We start from the raw sequence: 19,690 nt of genomic DNA, 5'->3' as shown, positions 1-19,690 counted from the left end.
CCATGAAATAAAGAAGAGTATAAAATATTTCCTAATTCTGTATAACTTACTTTTGTTATTGCATTCATAGGTGCTGTGATTGTTAAGAATCACAGTTTTTAACCCATTTACAGTAACAGCATATGAAATAGTAGATTGAGAACTGACTTCAGGGCTAGGAAGACTTGGGTTCAAGTCCTATTACATGCTAGATTTATTACCTCGTGCAGGTTGTAGAACTTCTCAATAATCTAGGCAGCTCCTTGAGATTTAAGATGTTGAAAACATGTTGAGCTGCTTTGGTAAGGGGGATTATCTCATTCCAGAGTTTCTTAAATCAATAAAATCACAGGCTTAGCCCCTATTCCTTTAAATACTGACTTAGCATTTTTTTTAAAAAATACTTTTATTTTTCAAAATATATGCTAAGTTCGTTTTCAATATTCACCCAAAAACCTTCTGTTTCAAATTTTTCTCCTTTGCTCCTCCCCTTCCTCCTCCCCTAGACATCAAGTAACCCAATGTAGGTTTTAAACACATGCAATCTTCAAACATATTTCTGTGTTGCAAAAGAAAAATCAGATCAAAAAGAAAAAAAAATGAGAAAAAAAACAAGCAAGCAAACAACAAAAAAGGTGAAAATGCTATGTTGTGATCCACATTCAATCCCCACAGTCCTCTCTCTGGATGTAGATGACTTTCTCCATCATAAGTCTATTGGAATTGGCCTGAATCATCTCATTGTTGAAAAGAGCCATGATTTACCTTGTGATACTCTAAACATGAGATTATTGTCTGGTAACCAAGTAGATTTTTTTCTTGGAAAAGCTGAATTGTATAAATCTCTATTTGTGTGTGTGTACATTTTGATTTTCTCTTAACAGTATCTTTATTTCTTATTATTTCTTCTACTAGAGAATAATGCCTAATAATAAGAATTTAGGGAGAAAAGTTCAGAACCAATGCAACCAAATATGATCTTACATATAGCATTTTATATTGATCCTTCATATTTTTCTTCAAGAAAAAGTGGGAGGAAGGATAATTTTCAATTCTCCAAAATAAACAGTGGGAAGATCTAGTTCTTCCCTAAATCCAAGTAAAACTCTGATTATATTTCCAGCTGGTAAAGTATCAATAAAAAGATGGTAAAGAAAAGCAAACTTAGCTTTATATATATAAAGCTAGATGGCACAGTGGATAAAGCACCAGCCTCGAAGTCAGGACTACCTGAGTTCAAATGTGGTCTCAGACACTTAGCTGTGTGATTATGGGCAAGTCACTTAACCCCAATTGCCTCAGCAAAAAAAAAAAAAAAAGAAAAAGAAAAAGGAAAGAGTGGGAGATGTCTTTTCATCTCTCTTTTTGGAGGTTAGATTTGGTCATTATAATTTAATAATTTGCAGTTTTGATTATTTACTTATTGTTTCCATCTACATTGTGTATATTGTTTTTCTGGTGCTCTACTATATTTTGTATCAATTCATGTAAATCCTTCCATGTTTTTCTTTTTTTCCCCTTTTTGTCTTGTTTTCTTTTTTTTCTGGTTATACATTTTTAAAAAACACCTTTCCTTATGAATCATGTTATAAGAGAAAAATCAGAACAAAAGGGAAAAAAAAACCAGTGAACATAGCATGTGTTGATATACATTCAGTGCCTTACATGCTTTTCTATTTATTGAATCTTGACTATAACTGTTCTTATTAATAATGAAACACAAACTATAACATGTTGTATCCAAGTAGAAAGATGGACACAGGTTCTCCTTGGAGAAGCAAATAAAGGAGTGGTTGAATTCATTTTCTTGTATGTTCATAAGCAATGAGTAAACATGTTTCAAGGGAAACTTGATGTTGCATATTTCATTATTCATGTCTTTATGAAGATAGACAAAAAAAGATCATCACCAGTTATTCAACTAGCACTTGTAAAATGATTTGTATATGTATATAACAACTTAAACTCCAGGAAGACATCTTACAGGAAGGGAGAAGTTCCTTAAGGTAGAAATGAGGAGGGAGGATGTTCCAGGAATGAAACTCTGTTGATGCATATGCAAAGGCACAGAGGTGGGCGATCCTACTTATGATGAATGGTGAGAAGGCCAGTTTGAGTTTCAGTGTGGAAAGGTGGATTATAATAATAAGACTGGAAAGATGCATTGAATCTAGGTTGTGAAGGATTTTAAGAGCTAAACAGTAATTCACAATTTCATTCTAGAGGCAATATTGGGGGCACCCGAGATATGGTCAGATGTAGTTAAAGAAAAGTATTTTGGCAAAAATGGTGGAGATTTGAGTGGGGAGAGACTTGAGACAGTGATATAGGCCATTGTAATAATCCCGTCAAGAGGTGATGGGGGGGAGGGGTGAGCTAAGATGGTGATTGTGTGAGAATCATGTGTAAAAGTCAGATGCAAGAAATATTAATGGAGCTAGAAACAAAGTTTTGGAAGTTGATGAGTTATGTGAGTGTGAGGAGTTGAGGCTAAAGTCAGTTATGAACTTTGAAGAATAAAAGGATAGTGATTTGTTTTGAAATAGGGAAATTTTGATAAAAGCACAAATTTTGGGATAAGATTAATGAATAGTTTTGTAAATGATGAGCTGGAGATAGCTTTGAACATCCAATTTGAAATATCTAGTAGTCAACTGTTTTTCCAGCTCCAGTCACATTGTTTAATGCCAAATGTACGCTTGCCAAAAAGATTATTTTTTGGAGAACTCACACATGACAAGCGCTCACAAGGTGTCAGAAAAAGCAATACAAGGACACTCTTAACTTTAGAACTGATTTTGTGACATGGGAGACACTGGCACAAGATTGTCCAGCATGGCATGCCCTCATCAGAGAAGGTGCTGTGCTCTATGAGCTGTATGAGGTGCTGAATGAGCAAAGCAGAATTGGATTAGCTCAAAAGAACCTCGAGGGATACAAAGTTAGAGAAGCCAACTCTAGTGTCTATAAGGACTTTGTGTTTGACCTAGGAGAGCATTCCGAGCTTGGATTGGTCTGATCAGCCACAGTGGGGCACAACTCTTAACCCAGAGATGTCATTTTGGTTCTCTTTGAAAGAAGGAAGGATAGTAATCAACCAACCATTCTAGATTGGGACTAGAGTTTGGGCCCCTTAGATCTACCTCTGGATCTGCTTAGAGATGATAATTAAATCTGAAAAGGATTGATGCAACTGAGATGATATCCCAGTGAGTATGTAGAGGTAGAAAAGGGCCCGTGACAAAGAGAGGAGGCTTGAAATGGATGTTGAGTTAGCAAAGGAGACTGAATAGGAAGGTGAGATCCAGGAGAGAGTAATGTTAGGAAAAGCCAGAGAGAAAAGAACAGCTTAGAGGAGAGGATGGCTAACACTGCCAAATGTAGCAATGAGGTCAAGAAGAATGAAAACTGAGAAAAAAAGACCCATCAGCTTTGGCAATTATAATACATCATTATTAGCTTTGAATCCGATAGCTTTAGTTGAGCAATGAGTGGGCAAGCCAGAATGCAAAGGATTGAGAAGTGAAGGAGAGGAGAGGAAGTAAAGTGAGGAGAAATATAAGAAAATATTTTGAGAAGATGGTAGAGACTAGTATTTTTTGAGGCCTTTAAAAAAATTTAATTTTTTAATTATTTTTTTAAGGTTTAAAAAAATTTTTTTTAATTAATTTTTTTTAAGGTTAAGGAGACTTAATCTGTAAAGAAGGACTGAAGATTAGAGATAAGAGGTGGGGGAGGGTTCTGCTAAAGAAGGTGGTGCTATTTGCCCTTCCATTTTTGAAGAGAACCATGATACCAGGGAGGTGAAAGTATGACTTGCAAGTGAATTGAGTTGAAGTTAGGGAGGGCTGTGCAGGACATTTTCCCCTCCAGAGCCGTCTAGGTCCAGTAGCAGGATATAGAACAAGGTGATTGATGATGATCCTTGGATGAAGTCTCCCACTCAACTGATCTCAGTATGATTGAGGCTGCATCTATCTGTGATTAAGACTAAGTAACTATTGAAGAAAGAACTTCCTCTTTCATCTAGTTAAATAAATCTAAATAAATAAATCTGGGAGGGGAAGAGACTCTGGGTTTCTGGCCAAAGAGGTTGAGATTGCTATTTACATTAAATCTAAATCAATCATATCCAAATGGGGCTTGGCCTGGGACTTGTTGGTGGCCATGTATCTTAGTGGTTTTGGTTTAAGATTAGATTACTGGTTACAGAAGGTGGTAGGGAATGGAATCTAGGACAAAAGGGAAAGGAATTTCAGAATAACTGTTTGGAATTGAATTGGTTGACTTTTTGGTTGTTGTGAAAGTCATTTTTAAATCGGCTATTTCTATATAGTAAGACCATAAAGCAAATATCAAAATTGGTTGTTTCTTTTTTCCCTTAAGATTGGGAAGGGAATAAAATGACGTGCCAATGATGTACTGCCTGAAAATGTACTGGAGGGTAGAGGGATCGGAAATAATTGTCCCTTGTGCCAGTATTGTTTGAGGTATGGAAATTCTTTGGAAAATTATACTTAATATTTTTATTTTTTATTTAATTTAATAAATATGTACTTTAACTTAATTGTGTGACCCTGGGCAAGTCACTTAACCCCAATTGTTTCAGCCACAAAAAAAAAAGAATGATATGGCATATATATGGTAAAACCTTCTGCTCAAAAGCACCTTTAATGTGTTATTATATAGTACATGATATCAGGTATATTATATAGTACATGATATCATATAGTACATGTTTATCAGGTCTCAATTTAATAAATATGTACTTTAATAAACACTAACAATAGTTGGTTTCAAAACAAAGATCAGTATAAGAGAGTATGAGGAAAATATGATTTAGCTATAAATTTAGAAAGATTGTGAGAAGTTGTGCCTCATAAAACAGGCCAGGATAATGGGGTGCGGGAAAAGTCAAATTTACACAAAGCCTGTTTAGAGATTCAGCAAAGCAAAGTCATGACTAGGGCATTCAAGATTGACCCTGGAAAAAGAACAATGAGTAGATTAGAGAAAACTTCGCAAGTTTTCAATGACAAATATTTTCTCCATCATAAACACTGAAACTACCACATTTGAATTCTTGAGACCTGATAAACCTTAATGTACTATATAATAACACATTAAAGGTGCTTTTGAGCAGATATATATGCCATATTATTTTTTTTTTCTGAAGCAATTGGGGTTAAGTGACTTTCCCAGGGTCACACAGATAAGAAGTGTTAAGTGTCTGAGATCAGATTTGAACTCAGATCCTCCTGACTTCAGGGCTAGTGCACTATACACTGCACCACCTAACTGTACCCCATCCCATTCTTTTTTTTTTCCCCCAAGCATAACATAAAATTTATTTACTTATTTATTTTTAAAATAACTTTTTATTGACAGAACATATGCCTGGGTAATTTTTTACAACATTATCCCTTGCACTCACTTCTGTTTTGACTTTTCCCCTCCTTCCCCGCACCCCCTCCCCAAGATGGCAAGCAGTCCTATGCATGTTAAATATGTCACAGTATATCCTAGATACAATATATGTGTGCAGAACCGAACAGTTCTCTTGTTGCACAGGAAGAATTGGCTTCAGAAGGTAAAAATGACCCGGGAAGAAAAACAAAAATGCAAGCAATTTACATTCATTTCCCAGTGTTCTTTCTTTGGGGGTAGCTGCTTCTGTCCATCATTGATCAATTGAAACTGAGTTAGAGCTTCTCTTTGTCAAAGAAATCCACTTCCATCAGAATACATCCTCATACAGTGTCATTGTTGAAGTATTTAATGATCTTCTGGTTCTGCTCATTTCACTTAGCATCAGTTAGATCACTTAGCATCCTGTGAGGCAGATTATTGTTGTGCCATACTGGCCTGAGAGAGGTTAAATTATTGTCAGAGTGTCACATACCAAATAAGTGTCTGAAGTGGGAGGTTTTCCTGACTTCAAGTCTAGGATTAGGGAAGATAGCCTAGGCTTTCATGAGAAAATAGAAATGGCTCTAAAGAAAACAAAGATTTTTCTGCATGTATAATGAAGAAATCCTTGATGAAGGATATCACAAATGATATGTTATAGCAGGCTACATCTTTATAGTAACCAAAAAGCTTAATAAAAATGAGTACATTAAAGGTTTCTCATGTATATATCAAAATTGTCTAAGATTCCTTGAAAAATATATTGGAATTATTCTATAAAAAATGATCAGCAGGCTGATTTCAGAAAAGCCTGGAGGGACTTTTATGAACTGAATGCTAAGTGTGAAGTGAGCAGAAACAGATCATTATATACAACAACAGGATTATATGATGATCGATTCTGATGGATGTAGCTCTCTTCAATAGTGAGGTGATTCAGGACAGTTCCAATGGACTTATGATGAAGACAGTCATCTACACCCAGAGAGAGGAGTACGGGAATTAATTATGGATCATGACATAGTATTTTCCCTTTGTTGTTGTTGTTGTTTGCTTGCATTTTGTTTTTCTCATTTTCCTCCCTCTTTTGATCTGATTTTTCTTGTGCAACATGATAATTGTAGAAATATATATAGAAGAATTACATATATTTAACATATATTAGTTTACTTGCTTTCTAGGGGAGGGATTAGGGGGAAGGAGGGAGAAAAAAATTTGGAACACAAGGTTTTGCAAGGGTGATGTTGAAAGTTATACATAGATATTAAAAATAAAGTTTTTTTTTTTAAAGATATATTGTATAATTTTGATTCTCTGTTAATATCCAGCAAATCATAAGTCAGGAAACTATATTCTCAACAAAGGTATTTTCTCTTGTCCAGAAAGCTCTCCAGAGTAGGTCCGAATGGAACAAATATCACCTACATATTGCAAGTTCACCGGGTACTTGTTGATTTCACGATGTCCTGGAATATTGCAGAATCTCCTATATGAAATCTTTAATCACTCAAAAACGTTTAGCCCAGGTAACTCGTACAAAAAAACCTCCAAACAAGTACATGAAGAATTCCTGTAGACTACTATTGGTTTATAATCTCTAAATATAGTCATTAGTATATATAACTGGGATAGGCCCTGTGGTTGGATGGTGATCTGAGCTCAGAATTGAGCTGCAGGAGGAGCATAAGATTACCTTTCTGTTTGTCATGAGCCCAAGCTTGTTTTTAAAATAAAAGCTTGCCTTTTAAATATCAGTTTTTATGCAGTAATGCCTTTTGGCCTTTCAAGAGTTAGAATTTGGGAAGAACCAAAGAGCAGTGAGCAAGGGATCATTGATGCAGAAACTGTGACCTCCATTTATATCCATGCAATGCTTCCAGCACAGGTGGGCTGCATAGCCTATAGATGATTTTCTGGAAGATGTGGAAGGGTATCAAAAAAGTGGGAAGACATTACATGAGTTATGACTACCTACATCAGTGAAGTCAAAGAGCCATTAAAATGAATCTAACCAGAAAAGATATTTGTAGAATGGCCAGCTGGGACTATTGTTCTAATAGCAAGAGATAGATTTGATGAATGTGCAGAAGTACAAAATTTTATTGATGGGTTATTCTTCTAGTTTTATTACAAACCTAATCAACAAATGCAAAGATATAAGAGCAAAAGATTGTATTGAAAATTATAAATTTTATTTAAATTTCATTTATAAAATGTCTTATCTTTAACAAAATAGTACAGAATTATTCTATTTTGCTTTCATGTCCCTTTTTAAACTTAATTCTTTTGTGTCTTTTTTTTTTTTTTTTGGCCTTTTAAAAATGTGTAGTAGAGGGACAGCTAGGGGGTGCAGTGGATAGAGCAGCACTGAAGTCAGTAGGACTTGAGTTCAAATCTGGTCTCAGACACTTCCCACTTCCTAGCTGTGTGACCCTGGGCAAGTCACTTAACCTCAGTTGCCTGGGGGGGATAGGGGGAAAGCATTGTAGTTAGTATGTCACTTTTTTTTGTTCTTATTTATTCATTTTGAATTATTTCATATAAGTCTTTGTGTTTTTCATATTTATTTTTTATTAAATTTTAGCTGCTTAATAAAGGCTTGTTTATATTATACTATGTATTCATATTTGACAGATAAAGGACTACTAGAAATATCTTTGTACAATTTGGCTTCTTCTCTTTACTTTTTCCTTCTTCCCCATTAATAAATCCTTCTGTTTTTAGGATCCTTAGGATATTTTCCTATTAGTGAGATTATGAAAATATAATTCTGATGCACATGTTTAACATACATATTGGATTACTTGCTTTCTAAGGAAAGAGGTGGAGGAAAGAAAGGAGAAAAATTTGGAACACAAGGTTTTGCAAGGGTGAATGTTGAAAACTATCTTTATATGTATTTTGAAAATAAAAAGCCATTTTTAAAAAAAGAAAAAATATTTAATTTTATACTGTGTCTCAAGGAGTTTGCCATAATTCATAACTCCTTTAATTTGAAGACCTGAATGAATGACTGAAGCTTTTTTAAGTACTTAGTAATGCAAAGCAATGTGGGGTACAACTAGAAAAGTAGAGTCCTTGCCCTCGAGGAGCTCATAGTCTAAAAGGGTTGAAAGGTTTCAGCTGCAAATCAGATGGGAAAAATTCTTGATTCTTAGGGAAACATGTTCATACCTCTTCTTTTATGTCATTTCCACTAATAAAAATGTATGAGTTTCTGATGTTGACTCATTTGATGGTGCCGAGCATTTTGGTAGCAAACATTTTCTTTTCCGGTTTTTCAGTAGATGTGACTGTAGTGCTTGCCAGAGCAGTTGCCAGGGTCCATAGGGTTTGGTTACTTTCCAGGATGATGACTGAATGTTCTGGATTAAAGGCATTACTGTTAAGACTGTAGGGCCCAGAGTCCTGGGACAGCTACATTGATGTCTGAGGGATTGTCACTGGGTAGGAGTGTGGGGGGTTGACTTACTTGGCCTGTTTCTTCCTCTCTCAGGGCTCCTTGCTGTTTTAGCTGGGCTGTCTTGTCTGTTCTATGAGTCTGTCCTATATGGCATATAGTGAATAAAACAGTAATTGGACTTTTAGTTGACTCACTTGACCAGAATGATGCTGTCTGGAATTGCTTCCTTGCTTAAGTATCTTTAGTGGCTCCCTAGCATAAAATATACATTCTTCAGCTTTTTTCTTTTAAAGTTCTTCACAATCTGCTGTCTCCACAGTTTAAGCTCCTATGACTTTGTTTCATTCTACATCTCAGCCAAAGTCCCTTACTTGCCATCCCATCTCTATCTTCAGGCTTTACTTCCTCACCTTAGTGTCTTTTAAAGTCTGTACATCTATGTGACATACAGATAGCTCATTTCTTTTCTCATCAGTTGTTTCAATTCACTCCCTTTTTAAATGATTCTTCATTTATTAGGCTGTGTACACATCTTCAGTCCCACCAGTAGAATGTCAGCTCTTGGAGAGCAAGGGCTGTTTTTCCTTTTTGTCTGTAGATCCCCGATGCCTTATAGAGTGGCTTATAGAAATAAAAATGCCTGGGAAATGGAGAGAGCAAAGTTGATTAATTGTGTACTCTTCTGGATTAAAAAAAAAAACAAAACTGGAAACAAACTTTACCAGTTAATTTAAATATTTTAAATTTCTCTTTTTTTAAATAGTTCTTTCTGGAGGTGGATATCATCTTACATTATAAGAATTTTAAGAGGTAAGTTTGTGATGATGGTTTGTAATGTCTTGAATGTCAAAAATTTATGTGCTAAAATATTAGATTTCAAGACAGGTTTTTAAATTTTTAACATTTTATTTACAAGTTATATGCATGGGTAATTTTACAGCATTGACAATTGCCAAACCTTTTATTCCAATTTTTCCCTTCCTTCCCCCCACCCCCTCCCCTAGATGGTAGGTTGACCAATACATGTTAAATATGTTAAAGTATAAATTAGATACAAAATAAGTATACATGTCCAAACAGTTATTTTGCTGTACAAAAAGAATCAGACTTTGAAATAGTGTACAATTAGCTTGTGAAGGAAATAAAAAATGCAGGTGGACAAAAATATAGGGATTGGGAATTCAATGTAATGGTTCTTAGTCATCTCCCAGAGTTCTTTTGCTAGGCATAGCTGGTTCAATTCGTTACTGCTCCATTGGAACTGATTTGGTTCATCTCGTTGCTGGAGATGACCACATCCATCAGAACTGATCATCATAGAGTATTGTTGTTGAAGTATATAATGATCTCCTGGTCCTGCTCATTTCACTCAGCATCAGTTCATATAAATCTCTCCAGGCCTTTCGAAAATCATCCTGTTGATCATTTCTTACTGAATAATAATATTCCATAATATTCATATACCACAATTTATTCAGCCATTCTCCAGTTGATGGGCATCCACTCAGTTTCCATTTCTGGCCACTACAAAGAGGGCTGCCACAAACATTCTTGCACTTACAGGTCCCTTTCTCTTCTTTAAGATCTCTTTGTATTATAAATCCAGTAGTAACACTGCTGGATCAAAGGGTATGCACAGTTTGATAACTTTTTGAGCATAGTTCCAAATTGCTGGATGTATTGACAATCCCAATTGTCCCTTTAACATTGTCTTAGTGTCCCTTTAACATTGTTTTTTAAAAAAAAAATTTTTTTTGAGTTCCATATGGTCTCCTCTGTTCTTTCTCTTACCTCCCCTTTCCTTGAGGAGACAAACTCTCAGACCTATTGCCTTTCCTCTTAACCTTCCAGGGGGAAATATATATATCTGTATATAAAAGAAAAACAAAAGTTTCACTTATGTACAGGACCTGTTATAGCATTGTAGGATTTATAGCACTGTAGGACTATCCAATTAAATATGTGTGTGTGTGTATGTATATATATATGTAGTAAGAAATTTCCTATTTCATGACTCTTGATAAATTGTTGCTGTCATTCTTTTAGCATCTGACTTTTATGAAAATTGCTTTGGTTCTTGAAGAGGCTCAATATTCACTTACAGGTTCAAAATATCTTTCTAAAATAATGGTTCTTATGCAAACTAAGACAACTCTAAGATACCACTACACACCTGTCAGATTGGCTAAGATGACAGGAAAAAATAATGATGATTGTTGGAGGGGATGCGGGAAAACTGGGACATTGATGCATTGTTGGTGGAGTTGTGAACGAATCCAACCATTTTGGAGAGTAGTTTGGAACTATGCTCAAAAAGTTATCAAGCTGTGCATACCCTTTGATCCAGCAGTGTTACTACTGGGATTATATTACAAAGAGATTATAAAGAAGGGAAAGGGACCTGTATGTGCATGAATGTTTGTGGCAGCCCTTTTTGTAGTGGCTAAAAAGTGGAAACTGAATGGATGTCCATCAGTTGGAGAATGGCTGAATAAATTGTGGTATATGAATATTATGGAATATTATTGTTCTGTAAGAAATGACCAACAGGATGATTTCAGAAAGGCCTGGAGAGACTTACACGAACTGATGCTGAGTGAAATGAGCAGGACCAAGAGATCATTATATACTTCAACAACAATACTATATGATGACCAGTTCTGATGGACCAGGCCATCCTCAGCAATGAGATCAACCAAATCATTTCCAATGGAGCAGTAATGAACTGAACCAGCTATGCCCAGAAAAAGAACTCTGGGAGATGACTAAAAACCATTACATTGAATTCCCAATCCCTATATTTATGCACACCTGCATTTTTGATTTCCTTCACAGGCTAATTGTACAATATTTCAGAGTCTGATTCTTTTTGTACAGCAAAATAACGTTTTGGTCATGTATACTTATTGTGTATCTAATTTATATTTTAATATATTTAACATCTACTGGTCATCCTGCCATCTAGGGGAGGGGGTGGGGGGATAAGAGGTGAAAAATTGGAACAAGAGGTTTGGCAATTGTTAATGCTGTAAAGTTACCCATGCATATAACCTGTAAATAAAAGGCTATTAAATTAAAAAAAATAAAATAAAATAATGGTTCTTAAGCAGTTAACATTCTTTTTGAAGATGAAAAATTTTTTTTCAACATTTACTTTTATTAGATTTTGATTTCCATTTTTTTCTTCCCTTCCTTTCCTTCTCCCTCCTCAAGATAGCATTCATTCTGATATAGGTTATACAAGTACAATCATATTAAATGTATCTCCATATTAGTCTTTTTTTTTTTTTTGGCTGAGGCAATTGGAGTTCAGTGACTTACCCAGGGTCACACAGTTAGGAAATGTTAAGTGTCTAAGGCTTGATTTGAACTGAGGTCCTCCTGACTTCAGGACCTAGCTGCCCCTCATATTTGTCATGTTGTGGAAGAATCACAACAAAGGGATAAACCACAAGAAAGGGGAGAAAAAGTGAAAATAATGTACTTCAATTTGTATTCAGACTCCATAGTTTTCTTTTTCTCTGATGTAGTACTCTATATTTTTCATTGTGACTTGTTTGGAATTGTCTTAGATTCCTTAAGCAGTTTTTACATATGTACTATAAAGGGAGAGGAAGTAATTTTGTTTTCTAGACCCAATAGTTCCTAATTTTGGTGTTCTGTTTGATTTAACACTATATATTTCCTTCTTGATATCCCACTCCCCCAAAATTCTTTATGGCATTTAGTTATTTTTGGAATGAAAATAAAAAAATTTTTAGATTTAATTTTAAAGTTTTTTTTGTTACTTGTAAATGAAAAATTTTGTGTTCCAAATTCTTTTCCCCTCCTTTTCTTCCTCCTCCCCCCTCTTTGAAAGGCAAGTAATTTGAGATTACACAGGTGTAGTCATATAAATTATGTCCATATTAACCATACCCCAAAAGAAAATGCAAATCAAAAAACCTTCAAGAATAATAACGTTTAAAAACTAACCGTCAGTCTGCATTTAGATTCTTATCAGTTCTTTCTCTGGAATTGGATTGCATTTTTATCAGAAGTCCTTCAGAATTGTCTTAGATCATTGTATTGCTGAAAGCAGTTAAGCCATTCACAGATATTACTCTATATAGTGATCTCCTGGTTCTGATTATTTCATTTTGCATCAGTTCTTGTAAGCCTTCCTAGACTTTTTGAAAGCTTCTTGCATAATAGTGGGATGCAAATAATCCTTATGAGATATACATGTTGAAATATCACAGAATTAGTGTTAGAATACACTTTAATGGAGCAAATTGGCTGCAAGTTTGATACTGAGTTAAATACAGCTCTTTTGAAGTTTGTTGATATTAAAAGTTGATTGAGTTCTGTTTGCTAGAATGACTATTATTTCCAACATTTGAATGTTATTTTTAGAAATACTTTTTATTTTCCATATAGTGGAGGCAAGTGTCTTTGTTAGGTATTGTCTGTCCACACTCAATAAGATACTTCGTTGAAGAATGTCTGACTTATATTAAGGGATATCTTCATGGTTTTTGACATTTGATGATAGATAAATTCACAGTTTCCTCGCATTAAAGTCGTTGTCAGGAGTACATAACTTTTGTTGGAAATGTCTGTACATATAATTCAAGGCATAGTGAAATAAAGACCAATAATTGGATCATTTTTGAAAAAAATTTTTCCTGGGATTTGTTCCAAATGGGTCTCTTTTTTCTCCTCGTATGTATGTGCACATATGCATATACACATGTATTAATTCAACAAGCTTTTAAGTGAATACTAAATATACTTTGTTAGATACTTGGAGATATGTCTGTGTGCATATGCACCTATTAATATGTCATGTACTTCATTGGTATAGAGACTTTGCACCAATGAAGATCATAAACAGTCTTTAATTTAACATCTTTAAATGTTAAGAAGTGGGACTTTTAAAAAATGATATATTTCATGACATATACACAATGATGAGAATGATCTTGAGTCAGAAAGTCTTGGGTTCAAATCGCTAGTACTTACTAGTTATAAAACCCTACATTGTCTAGTCCCTTAACTCTTTGAGACTTAGATAATGAGAGCTAGAAGTAGGTATCTTAGAGTTCATGCAATACAACCTTGTCATTGGAACAGAAATGAGGAAATTGAGGCCCATACAGTTGCAATATCTTGACTAGAGTCCCATAGGTAGGAAGGGTTAGAGCCAGGATCTAAATCCAGGACCTCTGATTTCAGTGCCAGTCTGAGAGAGGTTATTGAGGAAATGCCTCAATCAGGGAAATCCTCTGTCCTTGACAAAGTTGATATGAATATTATCTACCCACAGTAAATTATAAAAGTATGATCACAAAAAGTCTAGCCCCATAATTTTATAGATGTGGAAACTAAGTACCAGAAAGTTGAAGTGACTTGTCCAGAGTCTCACTGGCAGGAAGGGGCAGAACCATACAACTTGGTTTTTAATTAAGCAGTAATAATATACATAGTTTAAATATCACTTAAAAAACACAATAAAACTTCACACACTAATATTATATTTAGAACCAGAAATTTTCATAGATTACATTTGTAAAGGTTCCCTATTATAATTGTAACTTGTACAGTCCTGAGTTATTGAGGGATATAGAAATGACTTAAACTTGGAGAAATGGGTAGCTAGATGGTGCAGTGGATAGAGCAGTGGAAGTTGAAGATCTGAGTTCAAATCTGATCTCAGACACTTAACATTACTAGCTATATGACCTTGGGCAAGTCACTTAATCCCAATTGCCTCTCCAAAACAAACAAAAAAAAAACAATTAAAAGAAACTTGGAAAAAAAAAAATGAAGTTTTTGGGAAAGGATAGAATTAATTACTGTTTACTAGTTAGGAGTAGGTGGTACCACACTAAATTCATTCCCATATTTGGGAAAATAAAAGCATTGAAATACTCAAAAAGTATTTCTCTAATCATAGTTTTTTCCTACTTGATTAGTCATCCCTTTTGATTTTGCTGTACAACTTTTATGTTTTCCTCTTAGCTCTAAAGGCCTACTTTGACAACATAATGGATGAGTCTTCTCCCTTGACCAAGCCTCTGGAACTGAACCAGCACTCTCGATTCATAATTGGCTCTGTATCTGAAGATAACTCGGAGGATGAGATCAGCAACTTGGTGAAACTGGACCTGCTGGAAGAGAAAGAAGGATCTTCTTCACCAGCTTCTGTCAACTCAGATACACTCCCTGACTTGGGACTCCCAAGTCTACAGGATGGCTTGGCCTTACATATAAGGTATGAAGAAGTTACTTATTGATTAATTATTTGATTTATGCTACATGAATAAATAGATAAGGATGAGAATATTTTACTTGGAGTACATTTTTAGAAAGAATCTTATCTTTTTCTGCCTCTCTCAACCCTTAAATGCCAGGGCTTTGGGAAGTGATAGAGTTCAGGATTTGCTATATTGTTTGTTGCTTTGACTGACGTTTTTGAAATTATCTAGGTGATTAAATAAGCCCTATATATAAGCAAATTTGTTTGTAGTGTTCTTTCCCTAGACTCTTTCTTATCACTAAGTTCATAGAGGATTTAGAATCATAAGTTTAGAACTGTAAGGGACTTTAGGTGACCTAATTCAGTCCTCGCATTTTATAAGAATCTCGGGTCAAGTAACTTATACAGTATCACAGACTTTTAAGTATTGTCTTTGGGATTCAAACCCAGGTCCTCTATATCCAATTTCAGGTAGTTTTTTTTTTTTTATTTTTTATTAAAGCTTTTTATTTACAAAACATATATGGGTAATTTTTCCAACTTTGACTCTTACAAAACCTACAGTTCTTTTTATGTACCATGTTGCCTCTGATTTGTGTATCTGGCAGTAACCAGATATATTAACTATGGTGTTTTGTAGGCTTAAGGTAGGGTTCCACTGCTCTCATTACTTTAAAAACAAAATTATTTTTGTCTTGTGAGAAATATTTATTATTGCTGCTATTTTAGACTTGGATTGACTTTAATGGATTAAAAGACTTAGATAATATAATAAAATGGGGTGGTTGTTAAAACTATCACTGTTATTCTCTAGGAGCATCTATATCTGATGGTCATAAACTCTCTCTACAAACCTTTCTACAAAATAGGACCTTTAAAACAGTAGAAGTACATTCCCCAATGAAGTTTTTCTACCTGTTCTTTGAGTCAGTGAGTGTCCACTTGTTTTTTAGGTAGTTATTTGAAAGCCACGTTCCATTGTGGTTGGTTAGAGTAAGAGCTGGACAGAATGTTAGAAGCTCCCTGGTCCAGACTCTTCATTTGACAGAGGAGGCAGGTGAGCTCTAGAGATGAAGTATCTTGTGTGAAAGGATTGAGTTCTTAAGCTATTTGTTAAATTGAGATCAGATCCTTGGGCTTTTCACTCTGCATATACTTCTGCCTTCTGAAAGCAGGATCTTTTGTAGCAAGCCTTGTAATGGGGCAGGTTGGTCACGTAGAATATTTGTGGAGTGCCAAATAGTAGAAAGCTGGAGAGGACCTTGGGGATCTGGGAAGCCAACTTCCTCATTTTATCTTCCCATTATTCTTCCCAATGAAGAAAGGGAACAAAGTCATAGAAGTAGTATTAAGTGGAGTTTGAATTGGAACTATTCCAATTCAAATTCTTAAGTCCTTTGCAAGAAGCCTTTTTGTGTAAAATTTTCCAAGTTACTTCACAAGTGATGGTGACTGATAAGCAATTTTTCCAGTGAGGCTGTGGAACACCTATGCTTGAGAAATGGAATCAAGTTTATGAAACATGATATCTGTCTCCTCTGGTAGGAAACTGAGAACTTCATATTATTAGGCTGGCTCCAGAGCAGGGAATCCAGGCAAAAGTAAGGCAAGAGAGTTTGTGATTGTCAAATCTTTGTAACAGTTTAGAATTGAAGAAGAGAAATAATCCAGATTTTATTGCTCACACGGAAGTGGCATAATCCAGTAGCATATCCTGTGACTGGTGTGGACACTGGCCAGAGAAGTTGCTGATACCATTTAATAATAAGAGGTCTAGGTCCCTTTTGATCTCTTAAAAAAAGTCTTTTGAGGCTAGAGTAAGTTATTTCTTCATCCTCAATCTCTTAGTATAGGCCTTCACCCTCCTGTAAGATTACAGATTTAGAACATGATGGAATAGAGGTAGTCACCCTATTGAATTCCATTAGCATTCCCCTCTAAAAAACTTTAAAACAACACCTCTAATAATCTAATGTTTGACAAAACCAAAGACCCAGCTTTTGGGATAAGAACTTTTGACAAAAACTGCTGGGAAAATTGGAAACTATTATGGCAGAAAGTACACATTGACCCACACCTAACACCATATACCAAGATAAGGTAGAAATGAGTTCATGGTTTAGATATAAAGGGTGATATTATAAGCAAATTAGAAGAACATAGGATAGTTTTCCTCTCAGATTTGTGGGGAAATCAGGAATTTGTGACCAAAGATGAACTAGAGCTCATTATTGAATACAAAATAGATAATTTTTTGATTATGTTAAGTTAAAAAGTTTTTGTACAGAAAAATTCAATGCAGACAAGATTAGAAGGGAAGGAATAAACTTGGAAAAATTTTTATATTGAAGGGTTCTAATAAAGGCCTTATTTTTAAAATATAGAGAGAATTGACTCATAAGAATGCAAAGCCATTCTCCAATTGATACATGATCAAAGGACATGAACAGACAGTTTTCAGATGAAATTGAAACCAATTCTGGTCTATGAAAAGGTTCTCTAAATCACGATTGATCAGAGAAATGCAAATTAAGACAACTGTGAGGTGCCACTACACACCTGTCAGATTGACTAACATGACAGGAAAAGATGATGATGAATGTTGGAGGGGATGTGGGAAAACTGGGACGCTGATACATTTTTGGTGGAATTGTGAATATATCCAGCCATTCTGGAGAGCAATTTAGAACTATGCTCAGAAAATTATCAAATTGTACATATCCTTTAACCCAGCATTGTTTCTACTGGGCTTATATCCCAAAGAGATTTTTTTTTAAATTATAACTTTTTATTTACAAGATATATGAATGGGTAATTTTTGACCCTTGCATTGACCCTTGCAAAATCTTTTGTTCTAATTTTTCCCCTCCTTCCCCTCACCCCCTCTCCCAGATAGCAGGTAGACCAATACATGTTAAATATGTTAAAATATATGTTAAATACAATATATGCATACATATCCATACAGTTATTTTGCTGCACAAAAAGAATAGGACTTTGAAATAATGTAAAATTAACCTGAGAAGGATATAAAAAAATGCAAGCAGAAACAGAGGGATTGGAAATGCTATGTAGTGGTTCACACTCATTTCCCAGAGTTCTTTTGCTGGGTGTAGCTGGTTCTATTCATTATTGAACAAATGGAACTGATTTGGTTCATCTCAGTGTTGAAGAGAGCCACGTCTATCAGAATTGATCCTCATATAGTATTGTTGTTGAAGTATATAATGATCTCCTGATCCTGCTTACATCACTCACAGGTCCCTTTCCCTTCTTTAAGACCAAAGAGATCTTAAAGGAGGGAAAGGGACCCACATGTGCAAAAATGTTTGTGGCAGCCCTTTTTGTAGTGGCAAGAAACTGGAAACTGAGTAGATGCCCATAAATTGGAGAATGGCTGAATAAGTTACTATGAATGTTATGGGATAATATTGTTCTGTAAAAAAGGATCAGAAGCAGGATTTCAGAGAGGCCTGGAGAGACTTACATGAACTGATACTAAGTGAAGTGACTGTATACAATGAGAAGACTATACAATGATCAACTCTGATGGACTTTTCAACAGTGAGATAATTCAGGCCAGTTCCAATGGAGTTGTGATGGAGAGAGCCATCTGCATCCTGAGAGAGGACTGTAGGGATTGAGTGTAGATCACAACGTAGCATTTTTACTTTTTTAAATTGTTTGTATTTTGTTTTCTTTCTTATTTTTTACTTTTTGATCTGATTTTTTTCTTGTGCAGGATAAGTGTAGAAATATGTATGGAAGAATTGCACGTGTTTAATGTATATTGGATTATTTGCTGTCTAGGGGAGAGAGTGGGAGAAAGGGAGGGAAAAAATTTGAAACATAAGATTTTGTAAAGGTAAATGTTGAAAATTATCCATGTTCCCCCTCTCCTCCTGCCTTGAGGCAATTGGAGATGAAGTGACTTACCCAGGTCACACAGCTAGGAAGTGTTAAGTGTCTGAGGCTGGGTTTGAACTCAGGTCCTCTTGACTTCAGGGCCGATACTCTATCTACTATCCCCATATATATGTTTTTGGAAATAAAAAGCTTTAATAAAAAAATAAGAAAAACGCACAAAATGAAGTACTGTGATATTAAAAAATGCATAATTTTCAAGTCACCCTTGCAAAACCTTGTGTCCCAAATTTTTTTCTCCTATCCTTCCTCTCCCTCCGTTATATGCAATTCTTCTATATGTATTTCCACAATTATCATGCTACACAAGAAAAATCGATTCAAAAAGGAAAAAAATGAGAAAAAAAATAACAATCAAGCAAATAACAACAAAAAACGTGAAAATGCTATATTGTGATCCATGTTCAATCCCGACAGTCCTCTCTCTCTCTCTGGATGCAGATGACTCTCTCCATCACAAGTCTATTGGAAGTGTCTTGAATCACCTCATTGTTGAAAGGAGCCACTTCTATTAGAGTTGATAATCGTATTATGTTCTTGTTGCTGTGTACAATGTTCTTCTCATTTCATTTAGCATCAGTTCATGTAACTTTCCAGGCCTCTCTGAAATCCTCCTGCTGATTGTTTCTTGTAGAACAATAATATTCCATAACATTCATATATCACAACTTATTCAGCCATTATTCAAACTGATGGGCATTCACTCAGTTTCCAGTTCTTTGCCACTCCAAAAA

The 19,690-nt window shown here is 35.0% G+C and overlaps 1 protein-coding gene across 12 annotated transcripts in view; it reads left to right on the top strand.

Annotated features, from left to right (window-relative positions):
- The window catches only part of ACACA (acetyl-CoA carboxylase alpha), a 249,149-nt gene that overhangs the window by 15,721 nt on the left and 213,738 nt on the right, over positions 1–19,690 (top strand). For 8 of the 12 annotated variants that reach the window (XM_031966551.1, XM_031966547.1, XM_031966550.1 and 5 more), the window contains 2 exons: positions 9,555–9,601; positions 14,795–15,047. In XM_031966551.1, coding sequence (XP_031822411.1) covers positions 14,821–15,047 — 227 coding nt within the window. In that variant the 5' untranslated portion in view covers positions 9,555–9,601; positions 14,795–14,820. Of the gene's footprint in view, positions 1–4,118; positions 4,470–6,770; positions 6,915–9,554; positions 9,602–14,794; positions 15,048–19,690 lie in introns of those variants that run through there. The other 4 variants (XM_031966554.1, XM_031966555.1, XM_023502185.2 and 1 more) reach the window with 3 other exon arrangements.

The sequence above is a fragment of the Sarcophilus harrisii genome, chromosome 4 (genome assembly GCF_902635505.1).
Source record: "Sarcophilus harrisii chromosome 4, mSarHar1.11, whole genome shotgun sequence".
Lineage (NCBI taxonomy): Eukaryota > Metazoa > Chordata > Mammalia > Dasyuromorphia > Dasyuridae > Sarcophilus > Sarcophilus harrisii.
The sequence above is the reverse complement of the archived record's forward strand: the minus strand, read 5'-3'. Positions and strand labels throughout refer to the sequence as shown.